The sequence below is a fragment of the Mustela erminea genome, chromosome 15 (genome assembly GCF_009829155.1).
Source record: "Mustela erminea isolate mMusErm1 chromosome 15, mMusErm1.Pri, whole genome shotgun sequence".
Taxonomy (NCBI): Eukaryota; Metazoa; Chordata; class Mammalia; order Carnivora; family Mustelidae; genus Mustela; species Mustela erminea.
In genome coordinates, this window is record NC_045628.1 from 612504 (window position 1) to 640449 (window position 27946).

At 53.9% G+C, this 27946-nt stretch overlaps 3 protein-coding genes across 4 annotated transcripts in view; 1 reads left to right on the forward strand and 2 right to left on the reverse strand.

Annotated features, from left to right (window-relative positions):
* The window catches only part of TMCO3 (transmembrane and coiled-coil domains 3), a 34506-nt gene extending 33792 nt beyond the window's left edge, over nucleotides 1-714 (reverse strand). Inside the window, exon 1 of one of the 2 annotated variants that reach the window (XM_032314236.1) lies at nucleotides 464-714. The gene's annotated coding sequence lies outside the window, so the exon portion shown is untranslated. The remainder of the gene's footprint in view (nucleotides 1-463) is intronic. The other variant, XM_032314235.1, reaches the window with a different exon arrangement.
* LOC116574569 (basic proline-rich protein-like) lies at nucleotides 81-7685 on the reverse strand. Its single transcript, XM_032315369.1, has 3 exons — nucleotides 7620-7685; nucleotides 1336-2079; nucleotides 81-1127 (listed from the first exon to the last, which is right to left on the reverse strand). The coding sequence occupies exons 1-3, from the start codon at nucleotides 7683-7685 to the stop codon at nucleotides 81-83; spliced, it is 1857 nt and encodes a 618-aa protein (XP_032171260.1).
* On the forward strand, nucleotides 808-27834 carry DCUN1D2 (defective in cullin neddylation 1 domain containing 2). The gene is made up of 7 exons (XM_032314286.1): nucleotides 808-1016; nucleotides 7450-7815; nucleotides 10582-10750; nucleotides 17306-17436; nucleotides 22995-23077; nucleotides 24800-24896; nucleotides 25918-27834. The coding sequence occupies exons 2-7, from the start codon at nucleotides 7761-7763 to the stop codon at nucleotides 25995-25997; spliced, it is 615 nt and encodes a 204-aa protein (XP_032170177.1). The 5' UTR covers nucleotides 808-1016; nucleotides 7450-7760; the 3' UTR covers nucleotides 25998-27834.
* The last annotated feature ends 112 nt before the right edge of the window (nucleotides 27835-27946 follow it).

Genomic DNA, 27946 nt, shown 5'->3' on the forward strand with positions numbered 1-27946 from the left:
GGCAGCGCGTCCGGGCCCGTCGCGCTCCGCGGGGCTCGGGGTTACCCGGGCGCTACCCGGCGAGCCCCGAGGGCAGAGCCTCAGGAAGGCACCCGCGCTCGCTGGGGCCCGACGGCCGCTCCGGGTCCCGCGGTGTCAGCCGGCCGGCGGGGGTCGCCGCCCTGCCCCGATCCGGGGCCGCAGGGACGCACGAGCGGCTCCGGCTGCCGCGCGGGGTCTGAGGCGGGAACCTGGGAGCCGAGCGGCGGCCGCGGCGGGACGCGAAGGGGCCGCGCACCAGGAGGCCGGGCGTGCGCGCGACCCGGGGGCGGGGGGGCGCGGGGCGCCGGCAGAGGGCGCGACCCGGGGGCAAGGAGCGGGCCCGCCGCCCGCGGGAGCAGCAGCGGCCGAGGGGCCGGGGGAGCGCAGACCGCCGCGGGCCGAGCCTCGAGGCCCCCGCGCCCCGGCCGCGAGCGCGGCTCACCTGGGCACGACCCGGCAGACGTGCGTCCTGGGCCGCGCTCTCCGGCGCCCGCAGCGGAGGAGCCGACAGGGGCGCGCCTCAGCCGCATCCCTTTCCAGGGCGCAAGTCCGCCCCCGGGGCGGGGACCCGGACGCGGTCCTGCGCGGGGAGGGTCCCGACGGCCCGTCCACCGCTCCGGAGCGCCGCCGCAGAGGACGCCGCCGGCGGGAGGGGCGCCCGCGTAGGGGGGCGGAGCCTGAGTCCCGTCGGCCCCCGGGCGGCGCAGTGCACGTCGGGATTTGTAGGAGAGGGAGCCCTTGGGTCCCGTGAGCCCCCGGACGGCGCAGTGCACGTCGGGATTTGTAGGACAAGGTGCGCTTGGGTCCCGTGAGCCCCCGGGCGGCGCGATGCACGCCGGGCGTTGGAGTTCAGCCGAGTGACCCGTCGCAGTCCCCGGCGCCCTCTCCGGAGCGGGTGTCCGGGCGCAGACGCCGACGACCAGGACCGCTCGGCCGTGGCGGGGCGCGTGCGCAGACGGCCGGGCCGGCAGACGCTGGAGGCGCCGGGGAGCCGGGTAGGTGGCCCGCGGGGTCGCCTCCCACCGGCCCCTCCTGCGCGCTGCGGCCGAGGGAGCGCCGGGCACTGGGGCGCGCGGGTCACGGGAGCGGCGGGGTCTCCGGGCGGCCTGGGGCCGGGGGACTCCGCGGGGCGCGGGACGAGGTGGGGCGACGCTGCGCGGGGCCGGGGCGGAACCGCGGGGCAGCCGTCGTGCAGAGGTGCGGCGGGCGGGGCGGCCGGCAGGGGTCGCGGGGGTCCGCAGACGCGCAGCCCGGGGCGGTCGGAGGCCGAGGACTGCCCCGCAGGGGTGAAGGGGGAGCGCGGGGCGGACGGACCTTCGCCCACCCGCCCCCGGCCTGGGCGCCCGAGTCGCCGGCGACACCGGGGCCCGGAGCGGCCGACGCAGGGGGAGCTGGCGGCGGGCGGGGGGCCGCGAGGGCCGGCGCGGAAGCTTCTGGAACGAGGCGTGGAGGCGGGGGTCGCCCGGGTCCGGCGAGTTCGAGGACGCGCGGACGCTGGGCGGGACGGACGGGCCGGCGCTCCGGGGGCCGCTGTCCAGCCGCGCGGACGCCGCCGGGCCGGGGTCGGGGCCGGGGTCGGGGCCGGTGAGGTGCCCGCGGCGGGCGGAAGCCTCGGGAACGGGGGACGCGGGGCGCGGGCCGGACGGTGCGGGTCAGCAGGGCCCGGGGCGCGGGGACCCCGGCGGGGCCGCAGACGGGGCGGGGGCCGGTCGGGCCCCGGGGCGCAGTGTCCTCGGGTCGCGCGGCCGGCGGGGCTTTCCGAGCGGCGGCCGCGGCCCGGACGGACGTGCGGGGAGGGTGGCGGCGTGAGGGCGAGGGAGGGAGACGGGAGGGCGGGCCGGAGAGCCCGGACCGGGGACGCGGGGCTTGGGACCCGGCGGGAGGCCCCGGACGGCCCCGGGGCGGCAGGAGCGCGACGCGCGGAGGAGGACGGAGCCGCCCGCGCCGCGCGAAGCCCCGGGAGCGCGTCGGGGGCGCGGACCGACTCCGCCCCCGCCGGCTGTCCGCGCCGAGGGACCGGTCGGCGTCCCGGGCTGCCCCGCTGCCCCGGCGGACGTTCTGTCGTGGTCAGAGCGTGTGCGGGGGCGCCGGGGGGCCCGTCGGGGAGGCGTCTGCCTTCGGCCGCGTCATGATGTCGGGGTCCTGGGGTCGGGCCCCGCGGCGGGCCGCTGCTCGGTGGAGAGCCCGCTTCTCGCTCTGCCCCTGCGAGCCGCTCCCCTGCGTGTGCTCTCTCTCGTCAAACGAATAAAAACCTTTAAAAAAAACAAAAACAAAAAAACCTTTTTTTTTTGGGTTTTTTTTCATTTTGTGTCTGGGCAGTCTTGGTGCTCAGGTTAAATAGATGATTTTTCACAGTTGAAATGTTTTAGGCTTTTCCTATAGTTCAGAGATTTTAAAAAAATCTTTATTGGGTTGTCCCTGTGTTCATTCAGGAGTTTTATATACCTTGACAGAGCGAAACAGTGGAGCACCACGACCCCGAGAGCTGCTGACCTTCCTCGACGCCCTCGGGAGAGGGCTGTGAGCTGGAGGGGCAGGCCTGGGCCGGCTGACACGGGCCTGCCTTAGTTGACGAGGATTCGGCCCGTCAGAGCGCGTTCTGTCCCTGTCATTTTCTAGCTTATGAGACATTATTTCTTTCTAGAAAGCTTTATGCCGGTTCCTCTTTCCACCAACTGCGACGTGTGAAGCCCGCGCGGTCTCTGTTCCCAGCCGGCTGTCATCGTTTTAGTCGCCGCGACTTTCTGGAGAAACCTGGGAGGCGTGACTCGCGCTGCTGTCCCTGTCGTGAGAATCCCTTTCCTGTTCCTTCTGGCCGCAGACGTGTTACGGGCTGAGCCTAGACCCAGGGCGGCTGCTGCTCACGCCGAGCCGGTGCCCTGTGCGGCGAGGCACTTGGGATGACGGAGAAGGGCGGCTTGTCTGGCTCCCCCCACCCACTCGGTAACAACACAGTAAGGGTTCAAGCCGCTTGGCCGGGCTGGGTCCGTGTCCTCCTGTGCCTCTTTTTCTAGAGTTTCCAGGGTGTGTTGTTCTTTGCACTGTTGATACAACCGTTTGGTCGTGTGTTAGAAGTTCTAGGAGGTGTTGATCAGGAAAAGTCCCTCAAGACCAGACACGAGATCTTTCAGCCGTCTGCCAACATTTACTTGGTGCAGATCCGTCATCTGCGTGACTCGGGTGCAGCACGCTGGCTCCCTAACAGCGTGCCGGACTGTTGATTCGTCCTGGAGGTTCTAAGAGTGCCACACTGAACTTTTTGTGGAAGCAGAATCCACATAACATAAAATCGGGTACTTTCAAGTGTGTGATCCAGTGGTCTTGAGTTCACCCACAGTACTGTGCTACCGCCACCTCTGCTGAGCTCCAGACCACTTCACGACCTTCAGGGAAACCCCACACGCATTGCGGGGTCACTCCCCAGTCCGCATTCCCCGCCAGGCCCCGGACAGCCACTGCGCCGCTTCTGTCTGGAGACTGGCCTGTCCGGGTAGTTCCTGTAATGGACACGACATCTGGCCTTGCAGGTCTGACTTCTTTCACTTGGTGTAAGGTTTCAAACTTCGTCCACAGCGTAGCGTTTTTCAGCATCTTCTTCATTTTTATGACTGAGGTTCATTGTTTATGGGCCCCAAATTTTATTTTACAACCATGACAGAAATTTAAAATCTAGCGCAGATGCGATTTGTCTCATACAGATGCTACGAGCGTCGCTAAGTGACGCGCGGGGTGGGTGTTGGACATCGCTCTCCACTGCAGTTTCTGAGGGGCCCTTGGCATTACCTCGCTCCGTCAGGGAGGCCGTCGCCTTCAGCAGAGACACGCTCTCCTTTTGTCAGCTTACTGTCGACGCAGATCTGTCATAATTTAGCTAAATTCGATTGTACCAGAAAATGCAACTTCAGGCTCTTTGTCTAGTTCTTTTCATTGGCTCAATTTCAGGAAATAACGTACAGAATATATATTCTATATATTTCCCTAGAATCTAGATCAGGGTTAGAAAGTATAGCCCACAGACTCATTTCCCATGGGTGTAAATGAAGTTTTTTTGGTACACGGCTCCCCAGTCATTGGCGCGTTGCGGAACTGGGTAGCTGCGACAGAGACGAGCCCCCTCATCTGCCTTACTGGGCCTTCTAACTTAAGTTTCACCTCCCTTCCCCTCCGAAAAACCAGTCGACAGGCTTCATTGATCTGTGAAAAACCCCAAGTTTTATGCAAAACCACATGTTTTGCTGGAGAGAGGATCTGAGATTTTCTCCAGTTTCCAGAAGGGACCCAAGACCCCAGGTGACCAACAGCCCATGCTCCAGGCGGCCCGTGTTCTGCCTCGGTGCTTCTGAGAGCTGCTAGAACAGGGTCCTCTGGGTACGTTAAAAAATTGCTGGAGCCCAAAGACTTTTTGTTCATGTGAGTTGTAGCCATTGGGATTTACTGTTTTAGAAGTGACAATGGAAAGTTTAAAAACATTTGTATATTTAAAAATAACAATAATCAGCCGTCACATATTTGTGTTACATTTTTGCAAAGATCACAAGTCACACATGGTCTCCACTGTGTTCCAGCGAGCATGAGAAAGGCAGATAATGGCTTGGGATTGTTGTGAAGGGAGTTTTGTCTTGGTGTAAACCCCACGATGCCCAGACCGGACCTGGGCAGCTGCGTGGTGTTCTGCTGAGGTCCTCTGCTCCAAGAAAGGGGTCCTGTCAGAAGAGGCTTTGGAAGCTTGTCGTGCCATTGCGGGGTTGGCCTGGCAGAGGGGCTGTTCTGCTGCAAAGGGCAGGAGGGGCACAGGGCGGTCACCCTTCCAGGAGTGACCACAGGGGCCACCCCTTTGGGTTTAAGTGCCGGGAGGAGCTGGGTCACCTCTGGGCCACTGATAGGTTTCTAAATCTTAGGAAAACAGAATTCTGTTTTCATCTTTGGTTTGGCAACTGGGAAGCTCAGAGCCAAAGGGTTAGCCTGCGCTCAGCTCTCGGACGTGCTGTGTGTCTGAGTCTCACCCGACTTTCCACAGCAGAGCGCTGTGAGCCGTCCTTCACTGTGTGGCTCTGCAGACCCTCCGGTGGAACTGGAGTAACTGTTGTAAGGACCTATTTAGCAGGAGGTTTCCATTAAGGTTAAACAATAACCTTGTTGTTTAACCTTAAGCTGTCGCTGCTCCCCTTCCCCCAGGGGACTTACAAACAAGTCCTGGAAAGCAGCCCCAGGTAACAAAGCTGGAGTAGAAGGGTGGGTCGGGGTGGAGACATCGGATCAGCAGGGGGATCAGTGGGGGCGCACACTGTCTCCCTAGCTACCAAGGAGTATGGGCCCCGCCCTTTGGGCACCTTTTGGGCACCGATTCTGACCAAGGTGATGGGTTGGTTCAAATGTCTACTAGGGTAAATTGTAATTCAGTTGGTCACCGAGCATGACTGTGCAGCTTTCTCTGAGTGTTACAGTCTCATTGGCCACCTGTGTGTGGCCAGGCCCAACCGCATGGCCTTTGCCCTTAAAAGCTAGTCTGTGGGGGCACCTGGGTGGCTCAGTGGGTTAAGCCTCTGCCTTCAGTGCAGGTCGTGATCCCACGGTCCTGGGATCGAGTCCCGCATCGGGCTCTCTGCTCAGCGGGGAGCCTGCTTCCTCCTCTCTCTCTGCCTGCTTCTCTGCCTGCTTGTGATCTGTGTGTCAAATAAATAAATAAAAATCTTTAAGAAAAAAAAAAAAAAGGCTAGTCTGTGAAACAGAGAAAGGTCGCTCTCTCTTGTAAGAGGCGTGGCCCTGAACGTTCCGTTAGATTCTTGATGCTTGGCGCGAAATACAGCGTTGCTTGACCTTCGCTTTATATTAGTCTCGCTCCTTTCATCAAGGACCCATTTTTGGGGGGCATAACTACTGTACATCCTTTATCAAGGACCCATTTTGGGGGCATAACTACTGTACATCCTTTAATCGAGGACCCATTTTGGGGGGCATAACTACTGTACATCCTTTAATCGAGGACCCATTTTGGGGGGCATAACTACTGTACATCCTTTAATCGAGGACCCATTTTGAGGGGACATAACTACTGTACATCCTTTAATCGAGGACCCATTTTGGGGGGCATAACTACTGTACATCCTTTAATCGAGGACCCATTTTGGGGGGCATAGCTACTGTACATCCTTTAATCGAGGACCCATTTTGGGGGGCATAACTACTGTACATCCTTTAATCGAGGACCCATTTTGGGGGGGCATAACTACTGTACATCCTTTAATCGAGGACCCATTTTGGGGGGGCATAACTACTGTACATCCTTTAATCGAGGACCCATTTTGGGGGGCATAACTACTGTACATCCTTTAATCGAGGACCCATTTTGGGGGCATAACTACTGTACATCCTTTAATCGAGGACCCATTTTGAGGGGACATAACTACTGTACATCCTTTAATCGAGGACCCATTTTGGGGGGGCATAACTACTGTACATCCTTTAATCGAGGACCCATTTTGGGGGGCATAACTACTGTACATCCTTTAATCGAGGACCCATTTTGGGGGGCATAGCTACTGTACATCCTTTAATCGAGGACCCATTTTGGGGGGCATAGCTACTGTACATCCTTTAATCGAGGACCCATTTTGGGGGGCATAACTACTGTACATCCTTTAATCAAGGACCCATTTTGGGGGGCATAACGACTGTACATCCTTTCAAGTGAAACTCTCCTTCCCGTGCGGCCGGTGGAGTGTTTCAGAGCACTGGGTCTGGTGCGTTCGCATCTGTTGATTCACGAGGCTGGTGAGTCACTCTCATTACTGATGTCCTTCCCCCCAGGCCACCTGAGACAAGCCCAGACCCGGCGGCCCTATCTGGAAGTCCGGCGTTGTTTTCCTTCCTTGTGGACTATGTATAGTACAGAGACTTGGCGCTTCCCTTGTTTACGGCCTCCTACAGCCTCTGCCCTAGTTCTCCATTTATCTCTGTCTCGCGTACTCAGATGTTTCTGCTCTTCGTATGATCACATTTAGTCCTCACGGGCTTTTTGTGGCCGCTCAGGGACCATGGTGAGCAGCGCCCACCACTGTGGTCAGTTACCTGCGTATGTTCTCAGCACTGTGGCTGCTGATCTTAAACAGGGAAGACCGGAGACATTGATGTTCGCACACTGTGCAGCCCTTCTCCGGCTCAGTAGAGCCTGGAATCAACCGACGCTGAAGAGGACCCTGCAGTGGGCTTTGGTCAGGGGCCAGGCCTGGGTCCGACACCCACCCTCACTGCGTCCCCGGGGCTCCTGTGTAAAGAGGGATTTTCCCGAGACTTAGGGAAAAAATAAGGTCGTGTTTTGTGCAAATTGAAGGGTAGAGATCAAAGTGTACTTTGTGATCAAACACTGAATCTCATAACGGTTTGAAGGTCGCACTTTGCATATTTGTCCTTCCGTGGCTGTCATTTCAGTCTTCAGAAGACCCTGCGGTCTTCCCAACTGATGAAGAGCGAGACGTGTCGTCCCCGAGTTCTGCGGTGAGGCTGACCCAGGGGAAACAGCCAAGTCCAGCGAGAGCACCAGCAGCAGTCATGGGATGCTGAAGCTCTGGTCCGGTGGTGTTGGCTTTCCTGCTGCGTACACAGAGGTCATCTCGGAAGAGCAGGGGCCCGGGTTTATGGCATTTCCTCCCCGTGGCCTGCCGCATAGCGCAGGATGAGCGGAAAGTAGACGTGGCCACAGACGACTTTTTGCCGAACCAGACTCTTGCCTCCAGGCACCCATGAGAAGCGGGGTGGACAGGAAGAAGCTGGAGCAGCTGTACGACAGGTACAAAGGTAAGGCGGCCGGGGAGCGGGGGCAGGCGGCCGGAGCTCGCTTCCAGCTCCGGGGAACGGAGGGCGTAGTCTGGCTTCTTGTGCTGAGTTCTCAAGACCTCCAGAAGGTTCTTCCTCCTCTTTCTGGACTCAGCTGCACCATCCAGCCTGTTGGAAAGGAACGTGGACCGGTGACTGAGAGCGGCGGGGCTGGGGTGATGGGACAGGGGTCTGCGGAGGCCGCGGAGACGAGGCCGTCCTGGGCGGGGTCCGTGGTGCGCACGACGTGCCGCAGCACCGTGTCCTCGCCGTGCGGGGTGCTGTCCCGGGCACACTGCTGTGTGAGCTGGAGGGTTCTGGGGAGGAGGCAGGTGAAGAAGTAACTCCGGCCCCAGGACAGAAGTCACCTTTCTGCTCACACCGTGCAGCCGCGCCGTGGGCCTGGAGCCCCTGCACTGTTGAGGAAGCGCAGGGGAAAGCTTCTACCAAGGAAACGTTGGCGCTGTGCATTGGGGACCGATGCTGTTTCTTTGAAATCAGCACTTGGAATGGAGCTTTTCCTGTCAGAACACGACTGACCGTGCTGCCGGAGTCGGTCCCTGCGACGGGGCTGCTCGCGTCGGAGCCCCCGGCGGGACGTCAGGTGGCGTCTCACATGTCCGTGGGCACTGGAGTCCGTGGCAACAACTAGCCAGGGTTTATCTGTTTTTTCTTTCTACCGGTTCCTGAGGTTAACCTTCTATTAACAGAATTTAAAGACAAAAACAAAAACCTCATTTAAACAAGTATTAACCCAAACAGAATAACTCCTGGGCTTTAAATTCTTATTTATGTATTCTTTTCTTATTTATTTATTTATAAAGATTTATTTATTTATTTGACAGACAGATCACAAGTAGGCAGAGAGGCAGGCAGAGAGGGAGGGGGAAGCAGGCTCCCCGCTGAGCAGAGAGCCCGATGCGGAACTCGATCCCAGGACCCCGAGATCATGACCTGAGCTGAAGGCAGAGGCTTGACCCACTGAGCCACCCAGGCGCCCCTCTTTTTTTTTTTTTAAATCCTTGGCACAAAAACATACTCTGATAGACCAGATTTGTTTGAAAAATGAACCTTGGTTTTCAAAATGAAAAATCATTATTTTTAATAAGCTTTAATATGCTTTAAGTTTTTTTGGCTAAGTTAATTGTGGAGCTAATTTTGTGAATCATGTGCTATGCAGATTCCTGAAGTGATTCTTTTTTTTTTTTTTTTTTGACAGAGAGAGAGCGCGCGATCACAAGTAGGTAGAGAGGCAGGCAGAGAGAGCAGAGAGCCCGACGCGGGGCTCGATCCCAGGACCCCCGGGATCATGACCTGAGCAGAAGGCAGAGGCTTCACCCACTGAGCCACCCGGGGCCCTTCCTGAAGTGATTCAAATATGTCTTTAAAAAAAATACTTAGTGAGAGCTGCTTCTGTAGTTTAAGCAGCATCTTTTTATCATTTAATTTTATTCATGCACTTTCATTTAAAGTAGACACATTATGCAGTCATCTTGGGGTCTAGAAATAAATATGTTGTTCAAAGACTGGAGAAGATGAGTCTGTTGTTATGTTAATGTATGCAAATGAGCGAGCATTTCCGCAGTTCCTTTAACATAGTTCCCAGTGCACCTGAGATGTACCGGCCGGCACTGAGGGCAGGTGGGCCCTTCTGGGCCTCTGGGACTGTGGGAGCTCTGGGCGATAGGAAGGGTGAGGAGCCGAGGCTGCGGGCGGCTGTTCTCTCCTTGTATGGGCGACAGGCTGCAGGAAGCCTGTGCTCTCGTTTGTTTAAATTACAGCATACCTTTTATTTTATTTTATTTTGGTGACCACACGTTTATAAAAATGTAGCATATAGTACTTAAGTGACCACAGTTAAATTTTGTATGATGGAAGAAAAGTGTATCACATTTAATCTTCATTTGAGCAAAGAAGCTACAAATTTTCTATTGGTACCTTCCGAATAGCCAACAGAATTAACACGTGAGTCATTCTGTTGGAAATTACTCGTCCTAGTTTAGTGAGGTCTCACTGAGATTTTTCTAAGAGATTTTACTATTTGATTTTCTGATAAAGAAACTCTAAATTCCTTAATTTCATTTCTAAACCAGAAATGGGAAGTGAGGAAGTCCTGAGTTTCTAAGCTATTAAATGTGGATGCGTGAACTAAATGATTTTGCAACCTAAATATACAGTAGCACTAAAATTATAGCAAATGAAATCACTTTAAAAAGAAAAACATCAGTTTCTTGTTTTGACAGTGTTGTGGCAAAAACTTCCAATATTGTAAACACTTTATAGATGCAGTATTTTGTTTTTAATTGCAGATTTCTTAAAATTTCTAAGTAATCTCTGCACCCAGTGTAGGGCTCAAACTTCCGACCTTGACCTAAGAGTCACAAGTTCCCCACCTCGACGCCGCAATGCAGTGGTTTTGGTAGAGTTTGCCTTTGGGCAAACTAGGATTGTGTAAACCGGAATTTGTATTTTACTTTACGGAAATCAAATATTTTTGAAATGATGAAGTCTTCTCAAAGAAGCTGCAGTACTCTTTTTCCCTTCTCCTGAAGTCCAGTAACCTTGATGTTTAAAATAGGGCTTTTATCTGGGTAAATTACTCTTTATTGCTGTTCCTCGCGCAGTAAGAAACCGTGTTCCGTCGGTTGGCGTCTCCAAGACACGCTTGCTCGGGCTGGGACTCCAACCACCCGTTAGTGCTACTTTTCAAAACAGCACAATTTCTTTCTCCCTTGATTTTAACTGTAGACCCACAAGATGAAAATAAAATTGGTATTGACGGGATTCAGCAGTTTTGTGATGACCTGAGCCTAGATCCTGCCAGTGTCAGCGTTTTGGTCATAGCCTGGAGGTTCGGGGCGGCGACGCAGTGCGAATTTAGCAAAAAGGAGTTTATGGCCGGTATGACAGAGCTTGGGTGAGTAAATTGGTCTTGGTTTAAATGTTTTTAAAAAGGATGGTACTTTCAACATTATTTTTCAACAACCTATAAACGTTAATTTCAAATTAATTTATTTTCTGTGCGTATCTTATAAATTTTTTGTGCCTCTAATCTGCTCTATTAAGCCTTTCCAAGTAAAGTTTTATTTAATACTTTAATTCAGATTAATCCCTTTTGTAATTTACTTTTTTTTTTTTAAATTTTATCCTTCCAGTTTTGAATGTACAGCAGACATCAGGGTGTTTTTGTTTGTTTTCAGCCTTTCATTTCTGGATTCTGTGTCCTAAATGTATTATTTGTGTTGCTATGTTAATCATCAATAAAATATCATTTTGGTTTGCTTGTAACACTTCTCTGTTCTACTCACAGGGTGGGAATAAAAACTTCATTAATAACTTAAGATGTTTCTCACTTGTCAGTTAAGTTGGAGAAGTAAGTGAAAGCATGTGACACAAATGTCTTCTGATCGTTACTGAGCTATCTCATAGGGTAGTATAAATGCCAACTTGCTTGCCTTGCTGATACTGTGATATTTCAGTGTTGACAGCTTAAACTGGCTTATTTTTAGCTGCTGAAGGAGCTGGAAAGTCTAAGTTAAACATGTTCTTGAGGGGTGGATTATACAGCATCCCAGGGGAAAAAATAGAACATTTATTTTTTCTACTAAACTGATGAATGTGTGATATTTCTCAGCCTTGTCTGTGAGATGACAGACATTTGCAGGACTTACCCTATTTCCGCTGGTTGTGTGAAACCAAGCCGAAGACGTCACGGTGACCCTGCGCGACAACATGTGGCTTCATGTTCTGTGCGCCAGGAACGCCGCGGAGGACTCAGGGAATGTTTGGGATGGAAACACCTGTTAAAGCAGCATTCTCTCGGCGCGGGCTGCCCTTTATCCCATCTGCCGGAAGCTCCCCCAGGTGGGAGATTTGGGAATTAAGTGCTTCTTCTGGAAACACTTACTGCCATTTCTTAGGCATTATCTAGAAATATGTCGTACAGTTAAATTTATAAAAGTCCTATTATCCTACTAAGTGTTAAAAGTTAAAAACATATTTTAAAGATTTTGAGTGTGAACCTTCCCAAAACGTGTTGGACAAATTCATGCCTCCCTATGCGGAGTACACAGAGTGTGACTGAAGATTGTAAGTTAGCACTGAGCAGAGGGGCTGCGCTCCGCGTCTCACAGGGCGGGTGAAAGGGACGGCCCTCTGTAGGCCACTGCAGTGCAGTGCTTAGTACGTCGTAGAGACATCCTCGGTGCTTTTAGGGATGTAAAAGGTGGTTGTCATCTCAACAGCACTAAGCCTTAAAAAATATTTTGGGTTTACGTCGGCTCCGTTACTATTTTTCACACATTCCCCAGCCATTAACTCTTGACAGTGGTTGGAACACCTGCATTTAACAGTTGATGCTACATCCTGCTCTGGAGGCTTGCGGATTCGTAAGTGATCTGAGGTAAATGTTAAGAGATTCCTTGACGTCGCCGTGAAAACAAGAAGTGGACGCGCTGTGGACCCGCTTCTGGACTGCGTTGTACTCGGTGGGCCTCCCCTTGGCCCGCGGCACACGGGCTTTGCTCCTGTAGCACTGCGCAAGTCTCGCAGCAAAGTTGTGGAGTCTTCCTACTTCCATCTGAAGATTGCTTGTCGGTGTTTGTCATTCCGATGGGGAGAGAAGATTCCTTTTAGCCGCTGACACTGAAGTTACCGGGTGAGCCTGAGACCACGTCTGCTCGGGCCCCACGTGCAAGCCCGGGCCGTGGCTAGAGATCGTGCGGGCTGGCTTGCACTCCTGTACAGGACACGGAATGCTCTAAAGTTTTCAGCAAAACGTGGGAGAATGTCTTTATTAAAACCCAGATCAAGGGACAGATTTTTAGAGAAGGGATAAAAAGCGCTAGCCGTAACGGATAAATGGCTGAGTTGGGCTTCGGCACAATTAAGAGCTCTCCTTAAGAAAAGACACTATTAAAAAGGCAGAACAGTGGGAGAAAATACTTGCTCTCTTTGTGTATGTTACAATCATTATAAAAATGGTAGTGTGTAATTTATGTCTAATTCCTAACAGAGTAAGAATAAAGTGATAAAAAATTCAACCCAGAAGAACATGAGATAAAGAAAGAACATAAGGAAAATCGGCTGAACGTAGGACAAGTAGCAAAGACACGGCGGAATGGAGGCCTGGAAGCTGATGGGTCAGCATTTACCTGATCGCATGAAATGTAGGTGAACTAAATCCTGGATGGATTTTAGAAAATAACTATTGTGGATACGTTTACCATAGATGTGGTTAAAACATCAGGACACAGAACAATTTGAAGGATAAAAGTTGATGGAATTTGCAAACATTTAAGCAAAAAAAATTGGGTGTGGCTATGTCAATATTAAATAAGATTTAAAACAAGAAGTAGATCTAGGGATAATGAAGGGCGTTTCATTGTGGGGAAAGGTCTGTTTCACGTGGAAGGCAATGAATTATTTAAAGCAAAAATAAGCACTAAAGAGAAAGATACAAATCTACAATCAAAATGGGGAATTCTCACACACATCTTAGCAACTGATAGAATGAGGAGATGAAAAATCACTAAGGAAATAGGAAATTTGGGCGGCGCGACCAATGGCCTAATGGACATACTTGGAACATGGCTTTTGATATTGAAGAACACATACTCTTTTCAGAAGAGGAGTAGACAGTTTATAAATATGGATTACAAACTGTACTGTAAAATAAGTTGCAACAAATTTCAAAGGATTAAATGATACAAAGTATGTTCTGACCACAATACAGTTAAGGTAGAACAAAAAGATAACTTGATAGGTTGAAATGTGTGTGGTAATTGTATAGTCCTGAACAACCTTTGGGAGTAAGAAGACGTTACAGTGGAAATTAGAAAATACTTTGAATCATGAAGAAAACGCTACACGTGAAAACTTGCAGGATTCAACTTCTCAAATGCATATTTTAGAAGGAAGAGTTGAAAATCAGTAAGGAAAGCATCCATCTCAAGCAATAGAAAAAGAACAGGAAAATTAAACTCAAAGAGTACAGAGGGAATTAATTTTCTTAAACAGGCAGTAGTTTAAGGAAATAGAAATGAAACTAAAAAGACAGGATCCATAAAGCCAGAAGGTTTCCATTTGAAAACACTTACAAAAATATCAGGTAACAAATAACCAACATGGAATGAAAAGGGAGACATCCCCGTAGATCTTATAGGTGGTGCAATGTACGAATATATTACCAACAGCCCTCTGCTAGTAAATGTGAAAAACTGGGTGCAAGAGAGGAGTTCTCTTAAAAATACAATTTACTGAAATGGACACATAAGTAGTTCTGTAGCTCTTAAATTTGAACTTGTAATTTAAAACCTTCTCAAAAAGAAAACAAATGGCCAGGATTGGTGCACCAGCATCCTACAAAACATTTAATGAGGAGAGTACCACCAACTTTGTCATGACAAAGTTTGTTATAGCCCAGGATTGTGAGATTTGTTTAACATTACAAAGTCAATCAGTGTCATGTATTAACAACAGAAAAGGGAGAGTTATCTCAAATCCATAAAATGGGTTTGATAAAACTCAATTCCATTCATAGTATTTTGACTTGAAAAATTGAAAAAAAAATTTTTAATTTAAAAAAGAGAGAATTTGGCACAAACCAGGAATACAAGGGACTGTCCTTAAGCTGACCTCCAATTCCTGCCAGATCCTACAGGATATATATGTAACTGGAACATGAATGCCTACTTTTATCAGCGTCGAACAGGAGGTGTTAGCTGGTCTGATCCATAGGTGGAATGTTCAAATCAATAAGTGAGTTTAGCCAGACTGCAGGACCAAAGATCAGCAAACAAAAATCAGTCTTATTTTAAGAATGCTAAATGCAACAACACAACGAAGCAAAAAGAATTTAAAAAAAATTTTAAATTGTTTTCAGTAGCATCAGAAATACAAAACTCCTAGGCTAAATCTGATTAAAGATGTGTGCTACCTCCAGAGAATAAATAACTCAATGAGACGCAGGAAACCTGAATAAATAGGGACATGAACTCATTCGTAGATTGGAACAGTCAGTATTTTATCCCTAAATTTGTCTTTGAACTCAGTGAACTATCAGTCAAAACCCCAATAAGTAGTAGTTTGTGTAATTTGACAGATGGATTTGGAATGTGTATGAAAATGCAGGCAGGACTAGTCAGCAGTTCTTAGCAAGGGGAGGGTTTGCTCTCTAAGCTGATTAGGACTTTTCAAGCTACAGTAATTAAGACTACAGGGCACTACTGTGGAGGTAATTGGGCCAGTGGGACAGGGCAGGGAACAAGAAACAAATCCATGTACACAGGCACCCAGACGTATCGCCAAGGCAGCACTTCAGAGCAGTGAGGAAAGAAACCTTTTCAGTACACATTTCTGTGAGCCTTGGCTACTCACGCGGATGAAAACTTACCCTGATCCCTACCTCACGCCGTGTGTAAAAAATCAGTTCCCAGTGGATCGTAGTTGTCTGTGTGAAAGCCTAAAGGCAAAAGCCAGAAGCCTCTGGGAAAATCAAGGAGGAGAGTATCTTTTGATGACCGTGCCATGGGGACTCTGAGCACAGCCAGCAAACACTGGGGAAGGAGACTGGTCATCAAGAAACACCACCAAGGAAGTGAAAAGGCAGTCCATGTTCTGGGAGAGAGAGCGTCAACCAAGCTTAGCTGACAAAGGCTTGTATCCTTCATATGTAAAGAAAGCCTGGGAAACAATAGGAAAAATATACCTAACTGAAAATGGGCAGGAGACTTGATAGGCACATCACAAAAGAGAATTTCCAAGTAGCCAGTCACAGCACAGGCTTACTGACGTCCGGGAAGTAGAGGTTAAAACTACAGCCGACTGTGAAACGGCTAAGGTAAGACACAGTCACCCGGAACAGCGGGAACGGAGCGAACAGGAGCCCTGCTGTCCTGCTGGCGGGGACGTGAGGCGGACAGTTTCTGGAGACAGTGGGATCCCACATCCCTGGAGGTTTGTGGACCTGGTGACGCAGCCGGCCCACTGGGGCTCGTGCCTAACCCAGCACACGTACGTGTGCGCCGGGATGCATGTACGGAGACCCTTTTTTAACAGCCGTCTTTGTTACCAGAAAACTAGAAACAGCCAGAATAGTTACCACCAGTGGGACACGTAAGTTAGGAAATCTGAATGCAGGGCCGTGCGCCTCAGCACAGAGAAGGACGCCCCTGAGCCGGCACGGGGCCTCACGGACTCGGCACGGAAATCACACCGTGAGTTCTGTGACTGACAGAGTCGGGGCAGCTAACTGTTAAGCACTGCTCGTTTGGGGGTGATGCAGGCGCGTGGGGGGGCCCGGAGCAGCCCCCCAGAGGGAAGGCCAGTGCTGGGAAAGGCGCTGCCCCAACCACCCTCCTTGGGGGTCCCGGGAGCTGTAGGCCTGCACCTCCTGGGCTCACGGCCACTGCCGTCCGGCGTTCTGCCCCCTGCGAAGCCCCGCCAAGTGGGGCCACGCATCTCCGCGGCCTGCTCGTACTTTTCTGTGCCGGGGAGTCGAGCTACAAAACAGATTTTACCGTTTCTTATTCTAGACTTCTGCTCTAAAGGCTTTTTAATACTCTTATAATTAAAAAAAAAGATTTTGTTTATTTATTTGAGAGAGCGCGTGCAGGGAGAGCAGGAGCGGGGGAGGGGCAGACGGAGGGAGCAGCTCCCGCCGGACGGCGAGCCCGATGCGGGCTCGATCCCAGGACCCTGAGATCGTGACCTGAGCCGAAGGCAGCGGCTTCACTAAGCCCCCTAGGCGCCCCACTTTTTAATATTCTTAAAGGTTGTTGACTTCTTGGAGGAAAATCCAGTTTTATTATTTATCTATTTACTTATTTTAAGGTAATTTATTTTTTAAATTCCGGTCTAATCAATGTATTGTTCTAGTAGTTTCAGGTGAACCACGGAGCGATTAAACAGTCGTGCACCTGACTCAGCGCTCCTCCTGATAAGTACCCGTGGTCTCACCCCGTCCCCACCTGGAAAAGCCAGTTTTCCAGCAGCGGCTCTGTGTCCCATCATGCTCAGAGTTTTGAGCTGAGCCGGAAGGAAGTGACCCCAAGCGGAGGAGCTCTCAGGCCGGCCCAGCAGCTCGGTGCCACGGGGGGGTGGGTGGGCAGAGGGGTCCGCCCGACATGCCCGTCTGTCATCAGGGCCTGGGCCTGCGTGTGGGTGAAAGCGGGCCTGTGCTCCAGCTCGCACAGGGAAGGCAAGCAGTCGTGGGCTTTGTTTTTTCCTTTATTTCTAGTTAGGGTGTAACACGTAGTGTAGAGTTCGCCCACCGACGCCTACAGGTTGGAGGGTCGGTGTCTGAGCAGAGCTGTGTGGCCGTCACCACAGGCGGTTCTGGAATGCTGGGGTCCATTTCGCGGGGTCAGGAAGCCTGCCAGCGGTCTGCCTCCCGGACCCGAGCCTCGGGCCGCTGCAGCCCGTGGGAAGGCGCGGCTGCCTCGGCCACGGCGCGCTCTGTCTCTCCCCGCAGGTGCGACAGCACGGAGAAGCTGCGGGCCCTTCTGCCAAGACTGGAGCAGGAGCTGAAGGACCCGGTCAAGTTTAAGGACTTTTATCAGTTTACCTTTTCCTTCGCTAAAAACCCCGGGCAGAAGGGTTTAGGTGAGTGTAAAGTCCACCGTCACGAGAAGTCACATCCTCGTGAGACCGAGAGGGGTCCAACTAGCCCCGTGTCGGTCCTGCCCCGCAGGGCTCCGCCATAGCGGTCTCCTCCCGGCCCGCAGGGCCGGGCCGCCCTCCACCCCCGCCACGTGGTGGTCACTCTCCACTTCTGGGTGTCAGTGTTTAAATGTCAAAATGTAAACTGATTTGCAAATGCTCCCTGTTCTGTTGCATTGACTCGCGGGTCAGAGAAATCAATCGTGTTGACAGAGTGTTTGCCTCAGGAGGTGCGTGACCCGTGGAGTCCAGGACCCAGGAGTCCTGTCCTGGTCTGGAGGCAGAACACGGTTCTGATGGGCCCCGGGTCACATGTCCATGCTTCTTGCCGAGTCGAACAGTTGTGCTGTAATATAACTTATTTTGGGAAATTCCTAACTTAAATTTTCAGTCTGTTTCGGTTTTTTTGAGGGCTTTATTCTGCTTATTTTCATTTGTTTATCCTCCTGAGTACCATATAATTTATTTCTGTTTAATGTAACAGATATGGTTAGTTCAGCAAAATGTCTTACAGGTTTAGAGCGGGGCCTTATGTGGTCTTTAAATAGGCTTCAGCAAGTGCATTAGAATGTTTTGAAGAAGCCGCTCTCAAATATAAAGCACTATTATAAAGTAACCAGATTTAAGTAGGAAACCAAAAGAGGCTTGAGAATCCATGGATAGAAAATCCCACTGGAAACTGCTGATCTCAGGGTCCAATTTCACTCATGCACGTTTGCAGGCGTATGAGCCTTCTGGCCCCGTGCGTGTGAGCCTCCTGGCCCCGTGCGTGCGAGCCTCCTGGCCCCGTGCGTGCGAGCCTCCTGGCCCCGTGCGTGCGAGCCTCCTGGCCCCGTGCGTGCGAGCCTCCTGGCCCCGTGCGTGCGAGCCTCCTGGCCCCCTGCGTGCGAGCCTCCTGGCCCCGTGCGTGCGAGCCTCCTGGCCCCGTGCGTGCGAGCCTCCTGGCCCCGTGCGTGCGAGCCTCCTGGCCCCCTGCGTGCGAGCCTCCTGGCCCCGTGCGTGTGAGCCTCCTGGCCCCTTCTGTCTCGGACGCTTTTCCTTCTCTCAGCACATGAAATGCAGGTGCACGTTGAGAGGGTTTCTGTCCCAGAATGGGGGGCGCTCTTCTGTGCCAGAGCCGGGGCGGGGAGCAAACTGCTCTGTCCCAGAGTTGGGGAGGGGCGAGGCTCTTCTGTCCCAGAATGGGGGTGGCAGGCTTTTCTGTCTCAGAACAGGACGGGGTGGGGGAGGGCGGGCAGGCTCTTCGGTCCCCCGGGGGAGGGGAGTGGTGTGACTTCGGTCAAGCTCACTGTGACCATGGGCTGATTGGAACGTGGTCTTGCCCTGTGCGGTGGGGTCTCGATGACATCAGCCCCTGCCTTTTGCTCTCGCTCTGACACAGACAACGTTCACCTCCTACCTGCCTGCCTCAGAGCCAGCTGGAAAGACTCCATCCGCTGCCCTGGATGTCTGAGGACACTTTGCACCTCCGCTTTGCTTTCGTCTGAAAGATCGCGGCTCTGTTCCCAGTGGTACAGACTTACACACCCGGAAAATTCCATCCTCATGGTTGTTACCACCGTGGCACCGTGGCGGGATCAGGGGGCCGCCAGGGAAGGCAGAGTGGTGTATATGGACGGCTTCCGAGGTGTGCGTGGCCCTCAGAGGGGCCGTCTGCAAAAGAGGCAGAGGCTGGGCGAAGGCCGGGGGTCCCAGGCCGCTTCCTAAATCACCCGCCCTGCCATCTGGGCTAGCAGGCCTGGACGGCCAGCCTCTGGTTTATCCAACAGAAGGAGTAGTGTATTTTAATTATGTTAGGACAGCTAAGAAAAATGGGTAAAACATTAACTGCCTCCATGACACCCCATAAGGTGGCTGGTCCGCTGTGCGGTGGTGCTGGTGCTTGCCTGGGGCTGTCCCAGGCCAGCGCAGACGCGCCTTCCGGCCTCCAGGGAGACTGTAGGCCGTGAGGGCCGTCTTCGTCGGCTCGCCTCGGCCAGCTTCTGTTGGGGACGCCCGCCGCTGCTTCTGCGACTGCCCACATCCGTCTGCCCGCCGTGGCCACCTCTGTCGTTCTGTCACGTCTGACGTGGAGGACGCTGGCGAGGCGATGCGTCACTCCCAGCGGCACGGCTCATCTAGGGACGGCAGGATAAACGCTTGCTTCTGTGCCTTTTTCCCAGGCCGAGATCGCGGGCGGTTTCCCCGGCGTCCTTGGGAAAAGCCTCGCAGCTCGCGGCTCGCTCTGCCGCACGAGCTGCCTTCCCCGTCCGCCGCTTTCCCTCGAGCCACTGCCCGTCGGGCCTCCTTGCCGGGTCCTCCTCCTGACCTAGCTCTTTCCGAAGCCGTCGCTCCCGCTTCCGGTTCCCGAGCTTCGTCCGCGCCCGCGTCTCCGCGCACGTGGCTGTTCTCCGCGCCGGTCGTTTCTGGGTCTCCGCGCCTGCTTGAAACGGAAGGTCTCACTCTCCTGGAGTGACCATCTGTTTGCAGTATCGTGTTTTCTTGGGATGAAGTGTCATGCTTTTTGCTCGCTCATTTTTATGTGAAATTACTTTCTTGGGCTTCTGAGATGCTGGTTCAGGGCAGCTGTCGTCACCGAGTGAGCGCCAGACCCCCGCCCCTTGGCGCCACCTGCTCCCCGCCTGGTCTGTGCAGGGTTGACTTAATTCCTCTTACGACAGTGTTCTCCAGACTCCCCATGGCTGCGTGGTATCCCTCCTTCTGAGGCTGAAAGACGGTCCCCACGCACGCCACGTTTTGCTCACACGCTTCTCCACGGTGACACTCGGGTCGCGTCCGACTCTCACCCACCGTGAGGAGCGCTGCCATGCCCGCAGCTCGTCGCTTGGCTGCTCGAGCCCTTGCTTCTCCGCTCCGGGCCTTGTTGGCACACGGGTGACTGCGGGGCTGTGCCGCGAGGCCGTGCTGAGGTTCCCGAGGAGCCGCCGTACTGTTTCCACCGGGCCCCTCTTGACCTTGACGCTGGCCGAGCAGTGGCGCCATCTCCACGCCTTTGCCCTCACCGGTTACTTTCTGGGGGTTTCGATGGGGTTTTCCCAGTTTTTACGGTAGCCCTAATAGGTATGCCCAAGACTACTCTTTTATGGGCTGACATTTTACTTGTGGAACTAAAACTTTTGCTTTACCATCTCTGTTCCGATCCATTCCTTTCTCGGAGGCTGAGGCGAAGCAACCATTAGAGTTTACAGACTGTGGCTAGCGGTGCTGAGAGTGCATCGGGCCCGGCGTTGCCGGGCTTTTCTGGAGACCGACGCTCGGTGCTGGAGGGTCTGGCTGGACTCGTGCTCTGCCCGCGGGCACCTGTAAGAAGGCCCTCGATTGGGAAGGACCGGCGCCCTTTCTGCTGTCGGGCAGGATTTCTTCCTAAGCTGCTTTTCTTCTCCTGACTTCTCTCTGTTTCCTGCTTTTCCCTGTGTCATACTCACCGGAACCAGAAATGCTCCTTCCGCGCGCTCCTCAAATTTGGCTAACTCAGGTCTGAGCTAATTATTATGCTTCCAAAGGGAAGCTTTGGTAGTGCTTTGTTTGGAGCAGCTTAATTCTTGGATCTTATTTCATTTCGGTTTTCAAAGTGATGATTAGTTTGATCCAAATTTCAAAATGGCAGCAGTTACTCTTGGCCGTGAAATGGTGGCCCTTGTGTCTGCTTCATTCTGTCACCGTAGGGTCGTCAGCGTAGCTAAGTTTCCGTTAGAAATGTTTACTTGTGCGTGTTGATACTTTGCAACATACGGGATTCTTCCCTTTTGATGTTCGAAGGAAAACGGCTGCGTTCACGGGAGGGCAGGTGCTGCTTGCGAGAACGTCTGTCTGACGATTGCCGGGCCACCTTGCCGGGGCGGAGAACCAGGACAGAACTCGCCCAGCGTGACTTTTTATCTTGGGCGGTGCACAGCGAGATCCGCAGACCCGCAAGCCGGCATCACCTGGGGGCCCGCCGGGAGTGCGGGCTCTCGGGCTGTGCCTCACACGTGCCCAGCTCCTCAGAGCGTGGTGGCCTCCTGCAGCGGTCATCTCTTGTTCCGCCGGATTCTCTGGGCCACAGATTTAGGCAGAACTCCGCCCACGGCTCTTCTGTGCCAGCGTTGGCGAGGAGTTCACGGAGTGGTCTCCTGGCCTGCAGGCCCTCCCCGAGGGGAAGGGGCAGAGATGGAGGCAGGGCAGGGCCCGGGGTAGGGGGGTGCATCTCTGTTGACAGTCTTTCAGAGTCACGAGGGTCTCCGTGTTCGACCGAAGGCAGCAGGCAGGGCTAGCAAGCCATCTCCTCTGTCCCGTGCGGCCAGTCTGCAGACTTCCTGGCCATCTCTTTCTCATTAAGACTCCAGCGTATTTAAGACTGAGAAAGTCTGTATTGACTTTAAACGGGGGGAATGTAAGCATTTTATTTAAAGTTGGTGCTACTCATACTTGGCTTTGCTTCTGCGGTTTTCCTGGGCATCTCAGGTGACGCCTTCACTTTCCTGTCTGACTCTTGTTTAACCCCTGCGCCCCGCGTGCCGCTCGGACTCGCAGCCCTGAGACCAGGAGTCGCACGTTCAACCGACTGCGCCGGCCAGGTGTCCCTGCACTCCTGCTTCAGTCAGTTGCCAAGTGGGACCAACCAAGAATTAGATGAAAATTTTCTGAAAAGTGGCTAGTTGGGTATTTTGCATTTAAAAGAATCCGTTACCTTAAGTTTTTATTTGTCTGTTTTTCACATTAGTGCGTCCTGATGTTTGGATGTAAACACATCATTAGGAAACCGTTTGATCACGACTGTGCTTTGTTGTGCACCTGAGATGAAAGGTTGTCAGCTCCAACGGGCAGGCTCAGCTCAGCCTCTTAATGCACTTGCTACGTCAAGCGTGCAGGAAGAAAAGATGTTTAAGTTACAGTAAGCAGAGAATGAGTCAGCATTCCAAAAACTGGGGCTTAGGATAGCATTTCCTACAGTCCTAAACTTCAGAACCCTGTTCCGTAAGACCCCGTCTTCCCCTGAGCCATGCAGTGAGGTCCGTGTTGGGGAAGATGGGCAGTGTGGACTCTGATACCCAGGCTGGAGCTAAGTGTCCGTCAGTGGACATTTTCTCCCCAGCCGTGGCCTTGAGAAAGGTGGAAACCTCGTAGCGCGCAGCTGACCTCTGAGTCTGACTCTTTCCGCTCCCGTGGTGGCGAATGGCAGGGCCACTTGGGAGGCCCTGGTAATAAACGACACGTGCAAACGGTGTCCAGGCCGGTCCAGTCCGGTGTGAGGAAAGCCTGACGTATACCAGGATGCGTGTCTCCGGCACCGGTGTGATGACCGTTCGCACGTCTGAGTCACGGACGCGTAGACCCCCGAGCTCTCACATCACCGTTGCAGGAACATCTGTTCCGTAGGGGTTGGGCCTCATCTCACCCTTGGGGGAGAGTGCGGCGTTTTAGTGATTGAGTGAGTACCAGTGTGGTAGGAAGTGGTCATGTTTTGGGCAGTGGAAAGAGAAATTGGGATTTATTAACTGCTCTTTCTCTTTTTTTGCCAGATTTAGAGATGGCTGTTGCATACTGGAATTTAGTCTTACCTGGGAGGTTTAAATTTTTAGATCTCTGGAACTCCTTCTTATTGGTAAGTGTCCTCCTGGCCCTTGCTGTGTGTGCCCAGTGGGAGGGGTCAGCCGATCACGAGGCTGTGTTGTCTGATCGAGGTGTTCCGGACGGGTGCTGGGTCATGGGAGTTCCGAACAGTGGCCACAAGGCCACGCTGCCGTGCAGAGCACCATGGCCATGGAGCTCCAGGCAGGGCTGTCCCAAGGCCGGTGTCCGATCAGTTCAGAGAGCCATGCACAGACGCCCCAGGCAGGCTTTCAGATGCCCTACAGACCTGGGCCGTCCCCCATCCGCCACCTTTTCTGAGGGGCACGAACTAATCCTGTGCTTCCTCCGAGAAGCCTGGAATCGCTGAAGAACGCATCAGGCACACACGCCCTGGATGATGACCCTGGCCCCAGACTGGGCTGTTACCCGGTGTGCAGCACGCTCGTAGTCTGACACATTTTTAAACGTGGTTTTGAAGCCCAGAAGGAAAAAGGAGGGCTAGCTGGGCCCTTGGGAGACGGCCTGTCTGTGCTGGAGGCGGGCCTCTGAGCAGCGCTGGGCCTTAGCGGGGCGGCCTCTCCTCGCCGGGAGGAGTACGGGAAGCAGGTGTCACGGTGGGAAGCGTGTGGAGCCGGGGGTCTTTTTTTTTTTTTTTTTTTTTTTAAAGATTTTATTTATTTATTTGACAGAGAGAAATCACAAGTAGATGGAGAGGCAGGCAGAGAGAGAGAGAGAGGAAAGCAGGCTCCCTGCTGAGCAGAGAGCCCGATGCGGGACTCGATCCCAGGACCCTGAGATCATGACCTGAGCCGAAGGCAGCGGCTAAACCCACTGAGCCACCCAGGCGCCCGAGCCGGGGGTCTTGCTGCAGGATAGTCACATGACGTCACTGTGCCCAGACCTACCGTGTCACTTCCTCCATGAACGTGTGAGGGGGCAGGCCTTCTGGCAGCACAGACCCCGGCCCAGCCGGGGCCCAGCCTCCCCTAGGGGTCCCGTGTGATTAGGGGCCTCCTTGAAGCGGCGTGGGGAAGCCAAGGCGCCCATCACGTTGACTCTGCTCCGCCAATTACTAGTTTGGGGCCCGCGACCTCCATGGCCGACGTTCCCAGAGATGGGGCGGCAGGCGGCACGTTAGGAACGTCCCCAGAGCCCTGACAGGAGAGCAGGTAGAATCTCCGTGGAATGCTCCCAGGGCACGGGGGCCGCTGCTGAGTCCAGGCCAGACGTGTGGCTTTAGAGAAATGCACAAAGACTGGTTGAGCGGGGTGCGGGGTCCCTTGAGAGAGGAGCGCTATGCAGCCGGGGGGGAGTCGGAGAGGACCATGCCTGCCGGGCGTGTGGGCAGGACCCCCGGGGGCCGCCTGCAGCTCAGGTATTGAATCTCATGCTTTTAGACCATCCCCCATCCTGGCATAGAGGGAAATAAATCGTGTTCAACTGTAGTTGCCTCTTGTCCTGCACTGGGTCTGAACCAGTGGGCGTGAGGTAGGCGTGGAAAGGATCTGATTGAAATATAATCTTGGCATTTTACATGTTTATTCTGTTTTTAAATAAGTCTACTCTTGCCTGTTTGCCCGCCGGCCCTGTGTAGTTCCAGATTCATCCAGAAGCCTCCACTGTCTCTAACATCCAGCAGCGCGTGTGGTGCTGCTTGGTCCGCGCCAGACTGCGGGCCCGGCCAACTGGACGGTCGGACTCTGGAGGGTCAGGTCTGTTTCTCACATCTGCGGTTCTTTCTCTCACGTATTAGGAACATCACAAACGATCAATCCCAAGGGACACTTGGAACCTTCTGCTGGATTTTGGAAACATGATTGCAGATGACATGTCTAACTATGACGAAGAAGGTACGGGAAGTCCTGCGGTTTCAGGTGGTGGCCAGAACTGTGGCCGTGCGGGCTGCCCGTCCCTGCCCCTGGGGTGCAGGCCAGTGCCCCCCCACCCCCGGCTCCGTGCAGTGGGGGTGACGGCAGTAATGATAGCCCCACTCTCGTGCGTCCGTCAGCCTCACAAAGGAAGAAGAGGGCTTCAGATGCGGTTTCAATCCAGAGGAGAGCGTCCCCTAAACTAAAGCATTTCCAAGGGGGCCATGCGGGGGGTCCTGTGGCCAAGCCGCACCCCCCCCACCACCACACCATCCTGTCTTACCTCCCCTCATGCTGCTGACGTGGGTCTAAAGATTCCAGCGGGAACTTGACACACCCACGACTCCGTATCTCATGGTGCCTCCGCCACCTGTCTCAGGACAGCCCATCAGGGAGCGCTTGCGGGCCCGCCATCCTGGGTGCCGTGCCACACTGGGGAGGGAGGCACAGTCTCGGCGTCCAACCTGGGGGCGGCCTCTGGGGCGCCTCCTCACGTCCCTGCTCTCGGGGCTGCTCAGTGAAGGCTCACCGCCCAGGCGTGCATGTCTGTGGTTGTCCTCCGCCCGGGCACAGAGCGGCCGCTTGTCGACCGTGTGTGAGTGGACGGGTGCATGGTTGGCCATAGGCAGAAGCCCAGCTCCCGGGAGCTTAGCTGTGGTGGCGAGACGCGGCTCGTGTGCAGAGAAGGAGCTTACAGTGAGTGCGTGTCTGCTGGCGGGGGGGTCCCAGAATCTGGGGTGGTCCGGGCCACGGGGGATGTGGGGGCGGCCCGGGCTGGAGGGGGATGGCCCCGGCAGAAAAGGACACCCAGCTCTGGCCAGAGCAGGAAAAATGGGTTTCACTGGCCGATTCCTTCAGAGTAACAGGCTGGGACACTTAAACTCACTTGAGCTCTTGGAATGCAGACATCGACTGTAAGAGAATGGTCTGAATATAGAGCTGTTGGTCTAAACTGTTGATTTAAAAAGAAAAAAGACAAACCTGTGTGTTTGCTTTCGTGTAGGAGCATGGCCTGTGCTCATTGATGATTTCGTGGAGTACGCACGGCCGGTCATCACCGGCACCAAGCGCAGCCCTTTCTAGGCAGAAGGTTACGATCCGTCGAGATGCCGAGAGGAGGTGCTTCCCGCACGGGGACGCTTCGCCGGTCACTGTGCCCAGGACGCTGGCCCTGGCAGTCGCTCTCGCCAGCCAGGGCGCTCGATTGACCTCCACGGGCTGCAGAAAGGGCTGAGCCGGATGCCGGAAGGAGCACCTCAGAAGACGCTGCTTTGGACGCCAGCCATGGCGTCCAGCCCGCTTTAGGAGTCCAGTTAGTCAGTCCCCGTCCGTCCGATGAGGGGACCGCTGCATGGTCTGTATGCTACTTGAGAAAAAGGAACTGGAGCTGTTTGCAGAGTGGCCAGGCCTTCTGCTGTGTTCGTGATGTACCGTATCGCCAGCGATGACCACGGCTCCCGCCGGCTCCCCGTCACCCCTGTCACCTCCTGAAGATGTGCGACCGTGTCCTCGGCGGTGCCGTGCACTTCTGCTAGTCGGAGCTGGTGCCCGGCTGCCCTTACGAGCCTCTGGCAGGGCTGCCAACATTTTATAAACCTACCTGGTGCGGGAATTCAAGATTTCTATTTTCTGAATTACCAAATATCTAGATTTATTAGATCTATTTTTATTCTAATTCCCCGTAGATGCTCACGTGAAAGTCACTCGGTGGTTCTCAGTGTGTGGCGGTTTGTGCACTGACGCACACGTGGGCTGTGACTCCAGGGACGCAGTTGTCAACTGCTGACAAGTCGTGGGTCTTTTCCTTCCAACGTCATTTGAATGAGTTTCCTAAAAAGTTTTGTAAAGTATGTTTTTTAAAAAAATGTATTTTATAACATTTAAAAAGACATTTTTCCATATAAATTTTTTCTTTCACAAGCAATGGGTTATACGTTGGAATGGCACGAGGGTTGTTTCCCTGCTGCGGTCTGGGAGGCCCGCTGCCCACCCCAGGGCTGCGTGCGTGTTGCCAACGTCTCGTCACCTGTCACCCGTGTGGAGACCTCCACCTCGTTTTCGCCAGAAGCCCGAGCTCGGCAAGCGCAGTCCGACTCTTCGTTGTCTGCTGGCAGAGGAGACTGTCCCACGGGGCCCACAGCTGGCCGGCCGAACGTGGAAGGCCTGTCTGGAGAAAGCTGCGTGTTCTAAAAATCACGGTGTGGACCCTGCCTCGTGCAGAAGGAGCTTCGCGTCACAAGTTTGTGGGACAGACGAGTTGGTGTCACTTCACAGGAGGGAGGACATTCGCTTCGTGTGTGGACAGTGTCCTGCCATGTGTGCTTGAGTTGGCGTTTCCAGAAGCATCCGGGCCAGCGGGGGTTTGCACACCTGCTGTGTGTGAACTGGGTGTACTTTGGGAGAGGAGTCTTTCACAGAGACAGCAGGCTGTGGAGGGGAGGAAAGAGGGCTCGGGGCCTGGACGCCAACGTCAGGGCCGGGGTGGCCCCTCGTGAGACTCACGACCGAGTCATGCAGCTTCTCCTGGGCCTGCACATCTGCCGCTGCATGGGGACAGACAGGGTCGTCTCTGCTTGTGAGCCGGGGTTTCTGAGAGAGCACTGGTTTTGTAGAATTATCACCTCCTCAAGTTTAAGGCATCCTTTGGGGTCGCGGCTTCCTACCAGGTAAATGTTCTGCTCTGACGAGGCCGCGGAGCATGGTCATCTCGCACAGACCCTGGGGTCCACGGCAGCTGCTACTTCTCAAGACTCAGCGTGGCAGGGCTCCCGTGGCCGCTCGTGGGGACGCAGCCGAACCCTGGGGCTCAGGCAGAGGCTCTGCAGAGAGCCGGCTGCTTTTTCTTCTGTGTATTTAAGGTATGCTTATGTGCAAGTGCCAGGAGCTTCAGAAACATTAAAATAAATTATTTTCTCTGGTGTGGGGAGGTCTGTTCTCGGTTGCTCAGATGCTGGGTGCCCCGGGACCCCCAGGAGCCCAGCCCCTCTCAGGACACCCCCCGTGTGCGGCCTGCACCCCTGCTTAGATGGTCG